This window comes from Sarcophilus harrisii, chromosome 5 (genome assembly GCF_902635505.1).
Source record: "Sarcophilus harrisii chromosome 5, mSarHar1.11, whole genome shotgun sequence".
NCBI classification, from domain to species: domain Eukaryota; kingdom Metazoa; phylum Chordata; class Mammalia; order Dasyuromorphia; family Dasyuridae; genus Sarcophilus; species Sarcophilus harrisii.
Window position 1 is genome coordinate 96,298,159 of NC_045430.1, and position 15,206 is coordinate 96,313,364.

Below are 15,206 nucleotides of genomic sequence, written 5' to 3' on the forward strand. Positions count from 1 at the left end.
CTTGAAGGTTCATTGCTTTGGTGCCAGGGGAGCAAATTAGACTGAAGTGAATAGATGTAATTAAAATAATGACTGTGTTAAATTTGGCTCTTGATCCTTTCTCAACAAGTCCCATCCCTGAAGAGGCTTTGAGTTGAAGAATCCAGATGAGACATGGAAATATACAGGATTAAACAAAATTTTTAATGAATTGCAGTCTTTTCTTCCTTTAGTGAAGTGCGATTCATATTTGAAATTTGATAGTACCACCTAGTATTCAATGAAGAATAGTCCTGTCTTCTAGACCTTTTCAACTCAGTGATGTTTATTATTACTGTCCTATCAATTAATCATTTGGCCTTTACAAAACACCTACTATGTGCACCACTATAGATACAAACATAGTGAATCAACTTATCCTTATAAGAAGAATACTTCTAACAGGAGAGACAACACAGATGTGTATAAATAAATGTAGAATAAATCTGAGGAGAGTATATATAAGTAAATTTATTTATGTTTTTAAATGAGTGTAATGTGAAAGGGAGGACTATTAGCAATTGAGGGTATAAGGAAAAGCTTCATTTAGCAGGTGTATCTTGATCATTCTTCAAATAAGGAAGAGTTTTTGTGAGACAGATTTAAGAGGGAATGCTTTCCAGGTGTGTGGACATGCCAGCTGATGGAAGATGGAGTATATGTAAAGAACAGAAAGAAAGCCGGTTGGACTGGATCACAGAGGTCAAGACGGGGAATGACTATAATGAATCTGGAAACATAGGTTTAGACAAATTAGGGAAGGACTTTAAAAGATAAACAAAGGAGTTTATATTTGATCCTAGAAGCAACAGGGATCATTGGAGATTTGGGAATAGGAGAATGACATTGTGAGAATCTATACTTGGAAAATCAGGTTGCTAGCAGTAGAAAAGAAGGAACAAAATGGAGAAAGCCCAGAAGCAGTAAGACTCATTAAGAGTCTTACTGTGTAAGTAATCTAAGTGAGAGGTAATGAGGGCCTAAACTAAGATGTTAACTATAGAGAAAAACTGTTGGATAGAGGTGATGTTGTAGAAGTAGGAAAAGTAAGATTTGATGACTTTTAATACGTGAAGTGAAGAAGGATGAAGGGTTAAGAAGATCAAAAGTTATGGGCATGCAAGAATGAGAAATGAGTTCTGTCTGAGAAGTGTTGAATTTGAGACATGAAACAGTGCAGCAGCATCATTAAGAGAGCCAGCCTCGAAACTTGGAAGACCTGGAGACTAGTGTCACCTCTAACATTTTCTAGCTTGTTCACCTTGTAATCTCTCAGTGCTGTAGACAACCCTTGTGATTCTAAGCTGCAGAGCCCACTTTGGTATGGTTAAGTTTTCTCTCTGGCAGTTTGCCTATCAGGCAAATAAAGGGGCCAAACTTTATACTCTGAGATTTTTTTAAAAAATAGTTCAGTAAGCTTAGTAATGTGAGATTAAAGTACAGAGGAAAGACAGGGGATAGATATATAGGACTCTGAGTCATCTGCACAGAGATTATAATAAAACCAATGGAATCTGAGGTTCCCTGAAATGCTGTAAATGCTGTAAAGGCACGGCTAAAGAGATTGCATTCCAGCCATGGAGTATGGACAAAGCAGTAAATGGAGATGGGATATGGAGCAACAGAAGTCAGTTTGCTTGGCTTATACAGTTCAAGGAATGAGCAGTGTAGGACAAGAGAACACAGAATTTGAGAGAATATAGTGTAGAATTGAACAGTAGACTGAATCTAGGTTCATGATTGGAGAAGGGAGAAAATAAAATCAGAGTGGATGTAAAAGCCAGAAAATGAGAAGTAGAGGGATTAGAGGTCACAGTGAACACAATGAAAGGGTTTAGGAGGGCTGAGGCATAGGAAGAGATTTAATTAAGGAAGTGGAACAACTCAGAGAGATAAGCCATCACTTTGGAAGAGACTCTGGATCTAAGAGGTTAAGGAATTTGAGAGAGCATCCACCTGGATGTTGAAGTCCCTCCGGATAAGAGCAAGAGACGAGGAAGAGAAGAACAAAGTGAGTCAAGTACTAAACTATTTAATAAGGAATTAATAATCCAGGATACAACAGCCACCATAATCCTGAAAATTTTTGATATTGTGAACTTCTGAGAAGGAAAAGTTGATGAGTGATGGTGTTGAAGCAAACTGGAAGTGGAAGCAGGCATTCCCTCTCCAAGACAATTGTGTTGGGCCTGTGAGTTGAGGATAGAGTAGAACCAGACTATGGTGGGGATGGGAAGGAGGAAAAGGAGCCAAGTCTAATGAGGGTTAATAGATGGAGGGGGTGTGACAAAAGGAAGTCAGGATGAAGAGAATTTTATTCATTTTGAAATGGGAATTTCAGAGGAGCCAGTGGAAGGAGTAGACAGTTTTAAAGTTTAGGATATAGGTGAGAGAATGTTGAGGACCTTAGAAAACAGGAGATGGAGTTAGGTTTTTTTTTTTGTTTTTTTTTTGTTTTGCTAAGTAATTGATTAATAAAATAGACACAGAGCAAAAAAATTAATATTTGTAAAAGCACTTAGCACAATACCTGACATGTAGTAAATGCTGTATATGTTCTTATTTTCTTCCCTTCCCCTTAATTAGTTTTGGGTTTGAGTCAGGGGGACAAAAGCTTTGAGTTCTCATTGATAAATTGTTGCAGAATTACTAAGATAAAGATTTGATTTATTTGGACCACAATAATTCAATTTGTCTAATTTTTATGGGAAGTATAAAAATATGTGGATGGTCATTTTCTGAAGATCCTGGAATTCTTGTGCTTTGAAGAATTCTCATATTATTGATGTGTTGATACACATTATTTGCAAAACATATGCATGATTAAGTGATGTTCAGTCTTGGTTCCATGTTTAATTCATTGTAGTTAGATTTTTAAAATAGTTTCTCCAAGTTTTTATTTAATATAAAATGAATTAGTAAAGTAAGATTCAGTTTCTTGGGGGCTCTGTAATCCATATTGCCTTTTTTTCCCCTAATGGGAAGTGTAAGAATTTCATTGGATGCTACTTTTTCTTTTTCTTTTTTTTTTTGTAAAGGACATTAAATTATATTTATTATATTAAATATATTATTATATTATGCATATAATAACATAATATATTATTAATTATTGTAAATTAATATTTTAAAAGTTATCAATATATGTATTAAGATAGCAAGTTCTAGGACCCTAGGTTAAGAACTTCTGGCTAGGGTTTCTTTTGTTAAAAGAGCAGCAAGCAGTTTATAACAGCAGAGCCAGAACAAAGACCTCAGTATCACATTAGTGTGAATGTGTCACAGGAGCAGTCAGGCGCCTAACAATTTCCTGAAGATAGAATAATGATGACTTGAGACTAGGGAGATTCCATCCCCAGGGACTCTGAGGAGGAAATAGATTATACTGTATAATTTTCTCTGCCCATCATTTCCATACATGTGAAATCAAGTTAAAAACATTAAGGGCTGCCTTGAAGGGGAAATATATATATTTTTTAAAAGAGGCAACTGAGAATGGGAATCAGAGATTTGAGCAGGAAAGCACCTAGAAGTCATCTATCTAGATCAATACCCTCAATTTAAAAATAAGAAAGTTAATGCCCAGAGACTTAAAATGTTGTCCAGGGCTGCACAAGTGGAAGGATCAGGATTCAAATCCAGGTCTCTGACTTTAAGTCTAGCATACTTTTCATTATATGATATCCTCCTAGGGAAGCAGAGGAATGATGGACCATTGACTACTTTGAATTGGGTTGACTATAATTCATTTTAGGTATATAATCCTTGGATCATTAAAAATACATGTATACATACACATGTATATATATATGAATATATGAAATATACATAGGTGTGTGTATAAAACTTCTTCCCTAAAACCATCTTTGATATATACTCAACTTTGACACTTAATAAATTCGTTATAGTATTTTATCTCTTTTTTTCTTTTTTTAAAATTTATTTTATTATAGCTTTTTATTTACAAAACATATGCATGGGTAATTTTTCAACATTGACCCTTGCAAAACCTTCTGTTCCAAATTTTCCTCTTCTTCTCCCCTAGATGTTAGGTAGTCCAATACATGTTAAATATGTTAAAATATATGTTAAATCCAATATATGTATACATATTTATAAGTTATCTTGCTGCACAAAAAAAAAAAATCAAATCTAGAAAGAAAGAAAAAAACCTGAGAAGGAAAATAAAAATGTAAGCAAACAATAACAGAAAGAGTGAAAATGCTATGTTGTGGTCCACACTCAGTTCCCATTGTCCTCTCTCTGGGTGTAGATGGCTCTCTTCATTACTGTACAATTGGAACTGGTTTGAATCATCTTATTGTTGAAGAGAGCCACGTCTATCAGAATTAATCATCGTATAGTCTTCTTGTTGCCGTCTATAATGATCTCTTGGTTCTGGTCATTTCACTTAGCTGGATGCTACTTTTTCTAAAAATGTTGAAATTCTTGTGGCATAAATGATTAGTAAGTACAGTTCAATCCTGATCCCAATTTACTTGCAGCAAGAGGCATGGATAAGAAGATTAAACTCTTAGATGTACTTGGAAGTGAAATGCATTTATTTTGTAAAGTTAACACAAAACCTCCCTTTTAGTTTCAAAACATTATGTAAATTTACTAGCTGTGTGAGCCTGGGCTTAACTCCACTTAACCCCAATTGCCTCACCTTCCCCCCCAAAATGTAACAAAACAAAGCAAAACAACAATATGTAAGAGAACCATAGTGTCTAGAATGGTAATTCTTAAATAATTTATAGTTAGGTATTCTTTGTCATGGAGACTCACAGCACACTGAACATTTAAGTTGGTTTGAAAAAAAGGGTTCCCAAGTAGTTTGGTATGTACACCAATCACCTAGGCTTTGAGATTGTTTCTCTTCTCCCTCTCATATCACTCCCCCCTTCCCTTCCCTCCCCCCCCGCATTTTCTCTAAAGCATTGATCACTTCAGTCATCACCTTTCTCTTTTTAAACTTCAATCTCTCCCTTCCTACTTCTCTGTTCCATACTGCCTTCAAAGATGCTTAAGTTTCCCTTATCCTTAAAGTTTCACCAGTCCCTCCTATATTCCCTCAAGCTCTTACATTATATTCTTCCTCGCTTTCTTTGCTAACATCCTAGACAAAGCTGTCTATGCTTACTGATTTCATTTCCTTTCTTCTCAGGCTTCTCACCTCCTCACTGAACTGGAACTACCCCTTCCTAAGTTACCAAATAATCATTTAGTTGCCATATCTCATGAGATTTGTTTCATCCTTCAGCATTAGCCCCTGCTGACACTCTCCTCATAGAAACTTTCTTTTCTGCTCTTTACTGACACCTCTCCTGACTCCTCCTGTTACCTGCCTAACCAATTCTCACTCTCACTTGCCAATTATCTTTGTCATGCTCCCCTCTCCCAGTTGTGTTTTCACATGGTTTCATCCTGTCTATTTGTCCTCTTCTTTCCGTATACTCCCTGTCTTGGTACTTTGTGTTTATTTTGTGTTTATTCAGTACATCCTTAAATATGTAACATGATGAATGTAAAGTTCTTCAGACATGCTTATTGATGAATTGGTGGTTTGATTGACCATCTTTTACCTCATCCAAGATTTAATTAGCAAAAACGGTCCTTATTAATAGCTTTTACTTAAAAAAATCATTGTCAGAATTCATAAATTATTATTACTATCATAATGTCATGACATTGTTTTTTTTCTCAAACACTATTTATTTGAACCTAGAATTATTATCATAAATAATCTGATGTACTGTGCTAATTTATGTACATACTAAAAATATAAAATTACAGTTTAATTCCAGTGTTTTCATTTTCACCTTGAATAAAAATCTCCAAAGAATCAGTCAGCATTGTAAGAAAGAATATTACTACTGTACTGGCAATAAAGGTTAAAGTTAAGAAAATTTTGTAATATGTAAAAGTATTTAAATAGTTATAGATCAGCAGCACTTCTCAACCAGCTATGTGTTACATCCTAACTGATCCAGTGATAGTTCCTTTTATTTCACTGTTATTAGCAAACCTTGGAATTTTGTAAGCTGACAGTACCACCAAAGTTAATTTACAGAGATTTAATGCTGTACCAATCCAGTTACCAAAGAAATCTTTTACAGATCTAGATAAAATAATGCAAAATTCCTTTAGAGGAACAAAAGATCTAGATTGTCCAAAGAAAAAAAAATTATGGGAAGGAGGTAGAAATGAGGTTTGAGGAATAGAACTTCTAGTCTTCAAACTTATTTTGAAGTAACTATCATCTAATTCATTTGTTGCTGCTTAAAAAATAGAAAAACAGATATTGGAACAGACTTGACAAGGAAGAATAAGAAATAATAGAATTTAGTGACCCATAAATTGAAAAAACAGATTGCCTAGGAAAGAACCCTCTGCTTTGTAAGAACTGCTAGAAAATTGAAAATTAGGAGGCAGCGGAGTGGCGTAGTTGATAGAGCATCATCCCTGAAGTCAGGAGGACCTGAATTCAAATGTGGCCTCAGACACTTACCACTTCTAGCTGTGTGACCCTGGGCAAGTCTCAGCAGACACACACACACACACACACACACACACACACACACACACAGAAAAATGAAAAATAGTTAGGCAGGAATGGGTCCCAGGTCCTAGATGAACATTTTAAACTACATTCCACAATAAATTCAAAATGGATACATGCCCTGAACATACAATTAAGATCACAACATTAAAAAAAAAAAAAAAAATTAGAAAAGCCGTCTATAATATGTGTTTTGCAGCTATGGGTATGGTAAAATTTCTTGACCAGATAATAGAGAGGCAGTCTGAAAGATAAAAAAAAAAAAAAATAGATTTTGATTACATGAAATTGAAAGACTTTTACATAAACAAAATTAATGTTCTAGATAATAAGGGAAGCAAATTATTAAAAAAAATCTCTCAGAAATCTGTGATAAGGGTTTGATATCGAAACATATAAACAAGTAACAGAAATATGTGAGACTAAGAGCCAGTTTAATTTCATTTAGTTATTCATTGTCATTTTCTCCAGTAGAGAAGTGGTCAACAGATGTGGACAAAAAGTTTTCAAAAGAATTGCAAATTATTAGCAGCCATGTGCAAGAATGCTTCATGTCACTTAAAATGCAAATCAAAATTACCCTCAAGTTTCCTCTCATATCCAACAAAGTGTCTGAAGTGATAGGAACACTAAACAGTTGAAGGAGTTGTAGAAGGATAAAGTTGCCAAAATATTGTTGATGGAAGTGCTATTTGATAGAATCATTTTAGAAAGCACTTTGTAATTATGAACATACTCTTTGACCCAGAGAGCCCCCTACTAAGTATGTATCTCAGAATGGTGATTGTTTTTTTTTTTTTTAGAAGTGCAAATTATTATTCTTTTTTTTACATTTTACAACATGTCTTTTTTTTTATTATAGCTTTTTATTTACAAGATATATTCATGGGTAATTTTTCAGCATTGACAATTGACCTTTTGTTCCAATTTTCCCCTCCTTCCCCCCACTCCCCTCCTTCAGATATCAGGTTGACCAATACATGTTAAATATGTTAAATATATTTTAAATACAATATATGTATACATGTCCATACAGTTATCTTGCTGTACAAAAAGAATCAGACTTTGAAATAGTGTACAATTAACCTGTGAAGGAAATCAAAAATGCAGGTGGACAAAAATAGAGGGATTGGGAATTCTATGTAGTAGTTCATACTCATTTCCCAGAGTTCTTTAGCTGGGTGTAGCTGGTTCAATTCATTACTGCTCTATTGGAACTGTTTTGGTTCATTGGTGATTGATTTTTAAAAAGCCTTTTATTCAGTAAAATATTTATAGCTGGGGGAATAGGGGTAGGAGGTTGGTTGCATAGAAATGGAAACAGCAAATAGGGAAATAGCTAATCAAATTGTAGTACATAAACCTAATGGGATATTAATGTGCTGTAATATACAACAGAGATGAGTACAGAGAAATATAGAAGGACTTATGTGAACTGATACAAAGTGGAGTTAGAGCTAAGAAAACAGTATAGTTGGTGACTGCAGTGTTAGGGGGAAAACAACATCTTTGAATCAATTGAAAATAAATATTTCAGAATTATATGGAACAAGCATGGCTCCAAAAAGGGGATATGAGAAATCATTTTTCCTGCCTCTTTGCAGTGATGAAGGTTCAAGGTGGAGTATTTCAAATAGTATCCGGTTTTTTGGTTTGGTTTTTGGTTTGTAGGTTGTTGTTTTTGTTGTTGTTTTTGATGTGTTGATCTATTTTGCCTGAGTTTTTCTCTTCCTCTATTAAAAAAAAAAAAGTTATAAGAGGACTCTCCCTGGGAGTTGAGAAAAGGAGGAATACAAAGGGAAATCTAGATGACATAAAAATAAAAGCTATCTTTAAAAAATAAATCTATTTGAAAAATAGTTACAGATTAAGAGGAAAAAAGGATTTTCGCAAAAAATAAAAAGATTATTATACTTTAACTTTTATCAGCTAAAAAGCCTTAGAAACTCAAAGATGTCTTAAGATCTCACAATGATCTTTTTGTTTAAATTAAGAGATGACTCCAGAAAATAGGATAAATTTTGTATTCTAATTGTGGCTTGGTGCAGCACTTAGTTTTCTTTATGTGTGAGAACACTATACCTGTATGAAGTTCTTGTTGTCTCTGTGTCTGGATTAAGGAAAACATGAAAAATGCTGTATGAGATTGTTGGCAGCATCTTGACAATTTTTAAGAACTGAAGTTTGGCATGGAAAACTCTCCCTAATTTGCAATTTGTGTATTGCATTTCAATATGATAGGAAGATAATCTATAAAAAAAAGTCAGTTTCTTCTTAGAAGTGTTACCTCAAAATAAAAGTGAGTAAGTATTTCATGCCAAGTCCCAAACACGTTGTAAAGGCTCCCAGGTTTCTCATTCGCATATACCTGTGTTCCACTTGGTTATCTGATATTGCATGAATACTCACCCAAAATATTTTCAACATTGTCACTGCATTTTCCATGTTGTCATATTTAGAATGCTGAGGCTGGATGACATACAGCCTTGAGGTTATTTCTTAGTACTCCTATATTCATTCAAACATTGCAGGTCCTTAAACTTTCCCTTGTAGCTATTCTTACAGTGGGGTGGGAGAGTCTGGCAAGAAACCTCTATGAAAGAGTTTATTTTTCCCTCTTATCCCTGTATTGTCCCAAGTTTCCAATCATGGTAATCCTGGGAAGTAGGCAATAAAGGTTATTAGCTATCATCATCATTATCAGTATCAGTACAAATTTCACTTTAAGGATGTGGCATGGAGTATATATTCATAGTTTCAGTACCAGCCTCTCAAAATTAGAAACAAAACTTGCTTCAAGGTGACAAATTTTTGTCCACATCATTTCATAGGAAATATATAGTATATATGGGTGTACAAGGTACTCACACTGACAGTCACAGATTTTTGAAATATTGTAGAAATATAGATGAAACTATGGTTCAGAAAGAGCTTAAGTGGCTTGCTAATTTTTACACAATAAATTTTTAAAATTCAAATTTTTTAAATCTGCATTAAGGAATTTTGAACATTCAAAACTATTTTCTTCCAGAAAACTGAAGACTGGGAGAAAAAGAAGACTGAAGCAGACATGGAGGAATATATATGGGAGAAAAGCCGCTCAGAAAAAAATATCCTGAAGACTCTTCTCCAAATTAAAGCTTCAGAAAAAACTGCTGAAGTCACACAGGAAGACCTTCTTTGTTCGGAGGAAGTTGAGAATTATAAAAAATCTGTTGTTGCACTTAAAAATGAAGGTGATACTAAAAATAACCTTTCTCATTATAAAGAAGCAGTAAAGAAGCTATTGAAATTGATATGACTGTGATGTTTAGAGGCAGAACTCTTAGTCATAATTTGTTGTGAAATATTGGATAGTTTGATCTCTATGATGGATGTGTACAAAATTTTAAATAATATATTAGAAGCCACTCTTATTCTAGAGTTAGAATTACTTCATACTTTTAAAGATTTCAACACTTATCTAATTTTTAACATCCTTTAATTAATAATTAAAAGTGAAATTGCTATCCTTTAATGTTAATTGATTTTTTTTTTCATTATATCACACTGCAGATTACAGTCCCTGTCCCTTAATATGAAGTATGCTTGTTTTTGATATGTATTTTTAAGACTGAAAGTGTTGCCTCTGTTAGTATTGCTAAAAAGGAGAAATGCTAATTGCATCTAAAATTTCAAATACAGTCAGCCCACAGGTATTTATTAAGTGCCAGGCACTGTGTTGGTAGCTAGAGATACAAATAAACTTTATGAAGATATATGATTTAATTTAAAATCCCCTGATAAAATATGAAATTTAAAATCCACTGGTAGGAAGAAGATAGTATTAATTAGAGTCCATATTTTTTAAATATTTGAATCGTTTCTTGCAAATGCAAAAAAAAAAAAAAAAAAAAAAGAAGAAGAAGTAGAATGAGAGATTTGTTGAACCCAATCCAGATTTCAGGACTTAAATATTTCTGACAGAGGAATAGAAAAGTTCCAAAATAATTGACTATAAGTTTAACATAAAATGAAGATTTAAGTTGGCAAGCTCCAGTTTATGTATAATGACCCTGTAGTATGACACTGTGCCAAAAGGAAAAGAAGAAAGCAGCACTATATTATATTCCATTAACTTATGTACCACTTGTAAGATAGGATAATTTCTTGGCTTGGGTTAGGTTTCTAAGTATAACTTAAGAAGTATTGCATTTCAAAATTTGAAAGAAAAATTGTGAAGTGGTAAAAAGAAGAAATCAAACATTTAAAAATAAAGCAAAGTATTGAAAACTGATAGATGAGTCTAGGGATTGGTAGACTACTAAATAATTAGTGTATGTAGTGGAAGCACACATAAAGAATTGATTACTGAGGCAATACTAATTGAGGCTTAATGAAAAATTCTTTCAAGCTACAAAAATCATGCAATGATTAAGATGAAGATCAAGCAATGCTCCAGGCTCTCGGTTGCATTTGCTGGTAAGTTAATTCAGATTTAAATGTGAAACTGTTATCTTAGAACTTTGGCCCTTTAAATATTGTAATTTTCAAATTGAGATCAGATTGGATTGAATTTGGAGAATTGTACAGTTCTTTCACTGATCCTAAATTACTCACTGTTACAAAAGTCAGTATTGTGACCAGCAAAATTTTCCTAAATTTCTATAGCTGTGGATTATGGAACTCCATGATGATGAAACAATCAAAATTGTAAGTAATGCAAGAAACTACAAAAAAAAAAAAAATACACACACAAATACACACACACACACACACACACACGCCTACTGTGGATTTAAGTAGGCATGAGAAGTGTCATAAGGGACATCATCACTGGAAATGTATTTGATTAATTAAAAGGAGTCATCAATTTGTCTTTCAAAGAGCAGAAATAGAATTTTAAGTACAATATAGTGAGAGGAAAGTTATGACCTCTTTAGTGGGCCTTTTATTGGGAATAATTGTTCTCAATGAACTTTTTATCACATGGGCAGGATAGTGAGTTTTTTGCTGTTGAAATATAGTTATTTCTTACATAAATCCTACTCATGATTGCCTGAACATTTAGCATAGTTGTATGGCAATTGAATAATCAAAACACATAAGAAATATAATTCCTGTAAAAGTCTTTGTCATTTAATAAATGTTTACAGAATCTAAGCCAAATAGAGTATATTGAGAAATTTATGTTTTAATTTCAGAAAACAAAGAAGTTCTTTTTTCCTTTATCAAAGTTGATAAGCAGATATTTTTTTTAACAAGCATTTATTAAATGTCTACTGTGGCATTTGCATTAGGTGCTGAAATAATTCCTGTCCTCAAGGAGTTTACATTCTAATAGGGAGATATAATTTATCTATAGGGAAGTGATGACCAGGGAAGGCCATCAGTTAAAGCAGTCAGAGAGATTATAAGTGGAACCATATGGAAATAGATTGTCACCAAATAAGATAGTAGTCATAGTGATTTGAATATTTGTTCCCAGAGCAATAGGAAGAAGTGAAAGTATGTAGGTATGCCTTCAACTTGGTGCCAGTCTCAGAGCAAATGGCACAATACTGTCTACTCCTGCTGTTCTAGTTGAATGACTAGATGGGATATGAAACATGATATGGGCTTGGCTAGATTGATAGTAAGTTTTCAATCACTTACTAATGAGAAAAATTCCAATTTGCTAAAGTGTCCTGAAGTTAAGTGGACTAATTCAGATGAATAGTGGCTGGTCTCTAAAGATAGTCATTTTTTTAATGGGAAAAAGGAAGACAACAAAGCAAATGGCACAGGCAAAACTTGGACTTTGATTTTTGTTCATTTTTTAGTCCTGTCAGAAATACTTAAATCCTGAAATCTGGGTTTGATTCAACAAGTCTATCATTCTGACTCTTACTTTTTTTTTTTTTTTTTTTTTGCATTTTCAAGAAATAATTTAAATATTTTTTAAAAAATCATATATTTATTATACATATACATATAAAATATATAAAATTAAAAATATTTTAAAAATACAGATTCTATCTTCTTCCTATCAGTAGTTAGGAGATTTTAAATTAAATTATGTACTTTTTTTTTTTTAAATAAATGCATGCCAGGTTTTTAATTTCTTACCAACAGTCTAGATAGGAATAGTAACTTAACCACTTAATTTTTTAACAGCAGTTAATAGCTAGCCATTTGCATAATAAAGAATAATAAAGGTTTGCAAAGCACTTTATATTATCTAATTTGATCCTCAGAACAACCTTAATAAAGTAGGAATTATTATTCCTTTTACATAGATGGGGAAACTTAGCCTGAGAAAGGTTAAGTAACTTGCTTGTATCATAGCATTAATAAGAATCTGAGAAAAAATTTTAATTTAGGTCTTTCTGTCTCCAAACAAGCATTCAGTCAAAGATATTAGATATGCAGAAACTTGGAGGTGTCAATATTCCCTCCAGATTAAAATGTAATTGGAGATATTTAATTTAAAAAACACAATAGAACATAGATAATGTTAAAGTAGTTTTCTAAGTCAATATGTAGCTAGCTCACAGGAATCTTTAAATGCAAAGTAGTAATCCCAATTTCTGAGCCCAGTATCATCAAGCTATGTTACCTGGTTGTCACCTAGTTTCACAAAGAAGCTTCCTATCTACTTTTCACTGTTGGTCAGTAGAGGTCCACGTTCCCCACACTACATCATCCCCCAACTGTGTGTGTGTGTGTGTGTGTGTGAGTGTGTGTGTGTGTAGCCTAAAATATAACATTATGATAATATTAGTTTCATATTTAAAGAATATTGAAATTTTTTCCCGAGGTTTTTTTTTTTTATTTCATGAGTTTCTAAAAAATTATCTTTGAGAAGCAGATACAAAAATCAAGACAGTCTGAAGTAAAAAATAAGCTTTAATTGGATTTAAGAAAGAACTCAAACATAATGATTATAATAGTTGACTTTTATATAGCTTTAAAATTTGCAAAACATTTTATGTGTTTGTGTGTGTGAGTGTGGGTGTTTTTTAATTTTTTTCCCCCCTAACACGGATAGTTCTTTAGGTAAAGGTTAAAACGATCAGGGGACAGAATTATTTGATGCTTTCCCATTGTTTACCAAAAAAAAATCCTTCACTATGGCATCCCAGACTTTCTCCAGTTTGACCAAAATGTCCACATATCCCACATCCAAATAAACAGTTCAACCAACATTTGTTAATTCTGCTTTGTGGAGGACACAAGAAGGAAAAAGACAGTGTCCTCAGGGAAGTAAAAATCTAATACATATTAAAACATAGTTAATTGCATTGGAAAGGGCAAACAATAGAATAAAGATTTGAAGAAGAAATAGATTAAGCCTTTCCAGGAGAGCTGTTGTCTATGTTGGAATTTTAAGGAAAAGGAGGATTTCAGAATAATCTCAGGAATAATGGGTGACATACACAATCACAAAGGTGTGAGAAGACAGGACACCAGTGGGAAATAGTTAAGTGTTTCAGTTTAGCTTGAGCAAAGCATGTATAGAGCACAATAGTAGTAAATGCAGTAGGAAAGATATTTACAGTGATGTGCCCTAGTCTGAACAATACATGTTTCGTCTACTTTCTTGTAGTTTGCTCTTGAACTCACTTAAAGAGGATTTGCAATATTTTCCAGGAGCTCTATGTGATTAATATGTCATCTGAATAAGACTATTTAAAGACCTTCACATAAGGAATTTCCTTTTATGTAGGTGGGGGGGTTCCTAAAGTGTCCATATTCTGTGATAAGCAAACACTTTTAGATGTTCATGTTTCCCTATTGTACACCTCAAGTTGATTATTGACAGTTATTTCTATAGTTATATTTGTCAGTATTCTAAATAATTTTAAACTATTCATTTTGCTGGAGTTGGGTCCTTGAAACTATTTTCTACCCAAATGATTTTTTCTAAATAGGATAAGGAAAGATCTCTTCTTCCCTGTCCTCTGTATAACACAATAAAGATGTAGACCACTGTCTTATCTTTTCTATTCTTTTTTATTTTTTATTCTATTCTATTTTTTCAAAATCAAGGATACTTTTACTTTATAATTCAATTCTTAGAAATATGCTGTAGACACCTGTCAGATTGGCTAAGATGACAGGAAAAAATAATGATGATTGTTGGAGGGGATGCGGGAAAACTGGGACATTGATGCATTGTTGGTGGAATTGTGGCAATCCAACCATTCTGGAAGTAGTTTGGAATTATCCCAAAAAGTTATCAAACTGTGCAGACCCTTTGATCCAGGTTTACTACTGGGCTTATAACCCGAGATCATAAAGAAGGAAAGGGACCTGTATGTCCACTTTTGGCAGCCCTTTTGAGTGGAAACTGGAAACTGAATGGAGAATGGCTGAATAAATTGTGGTATATGAATATTATGGAATATTATTGTTCTATAAGAAATGACCAACAGGATGATTTCAGAAAGGCCTGGAGGCTTCAGACGTGCTGGTGAAAAAAAGCAGGACCAGGGAATCATTATATACTGCATCAACAATACTATATGATGACCAGTTCTGATGGACCTGGCCATCCTCAGCAATGAGATCAACCAAATCATTTCCAATGGAGCAGTAATGAACTGAACCAGCTATCCCAGAAGAAAAACTCTGGGGGATGACTAAAACCATTACATTAATTAAT

At 33.3% G+C, this 15,206-nt stretch overlaps 1 protein-coding gene across 2 annotated transcripts in view; it reads left to right on the plus strand.

Moving 5' to 3' along the window:
* Positions 1-11,333, plus strand: part of MRPS35 (mitochondrial ribosomal protein S35) — a 44,929-nt gene extending 33,596 nt beyond the window's left edge. For both annotated transcript variants that reach the window (XM_031938070.1, XM_031938071.1), the window contains exon 8: positions 9,612-11,333. In XM_031938070.1, coding sequence (XP_031793930.1) covers positions 9,612-9,881 — 270 coding nt within the window. In that variant the 3' untranslated portion in view covers positions 9,882-11,333. The remainder of the gene's footprint in view (positions 1-9,611) is intronic.
* The last annotated feature ends 3,873 nt before the right edge of the window (positions 11,334-15,206 follow it).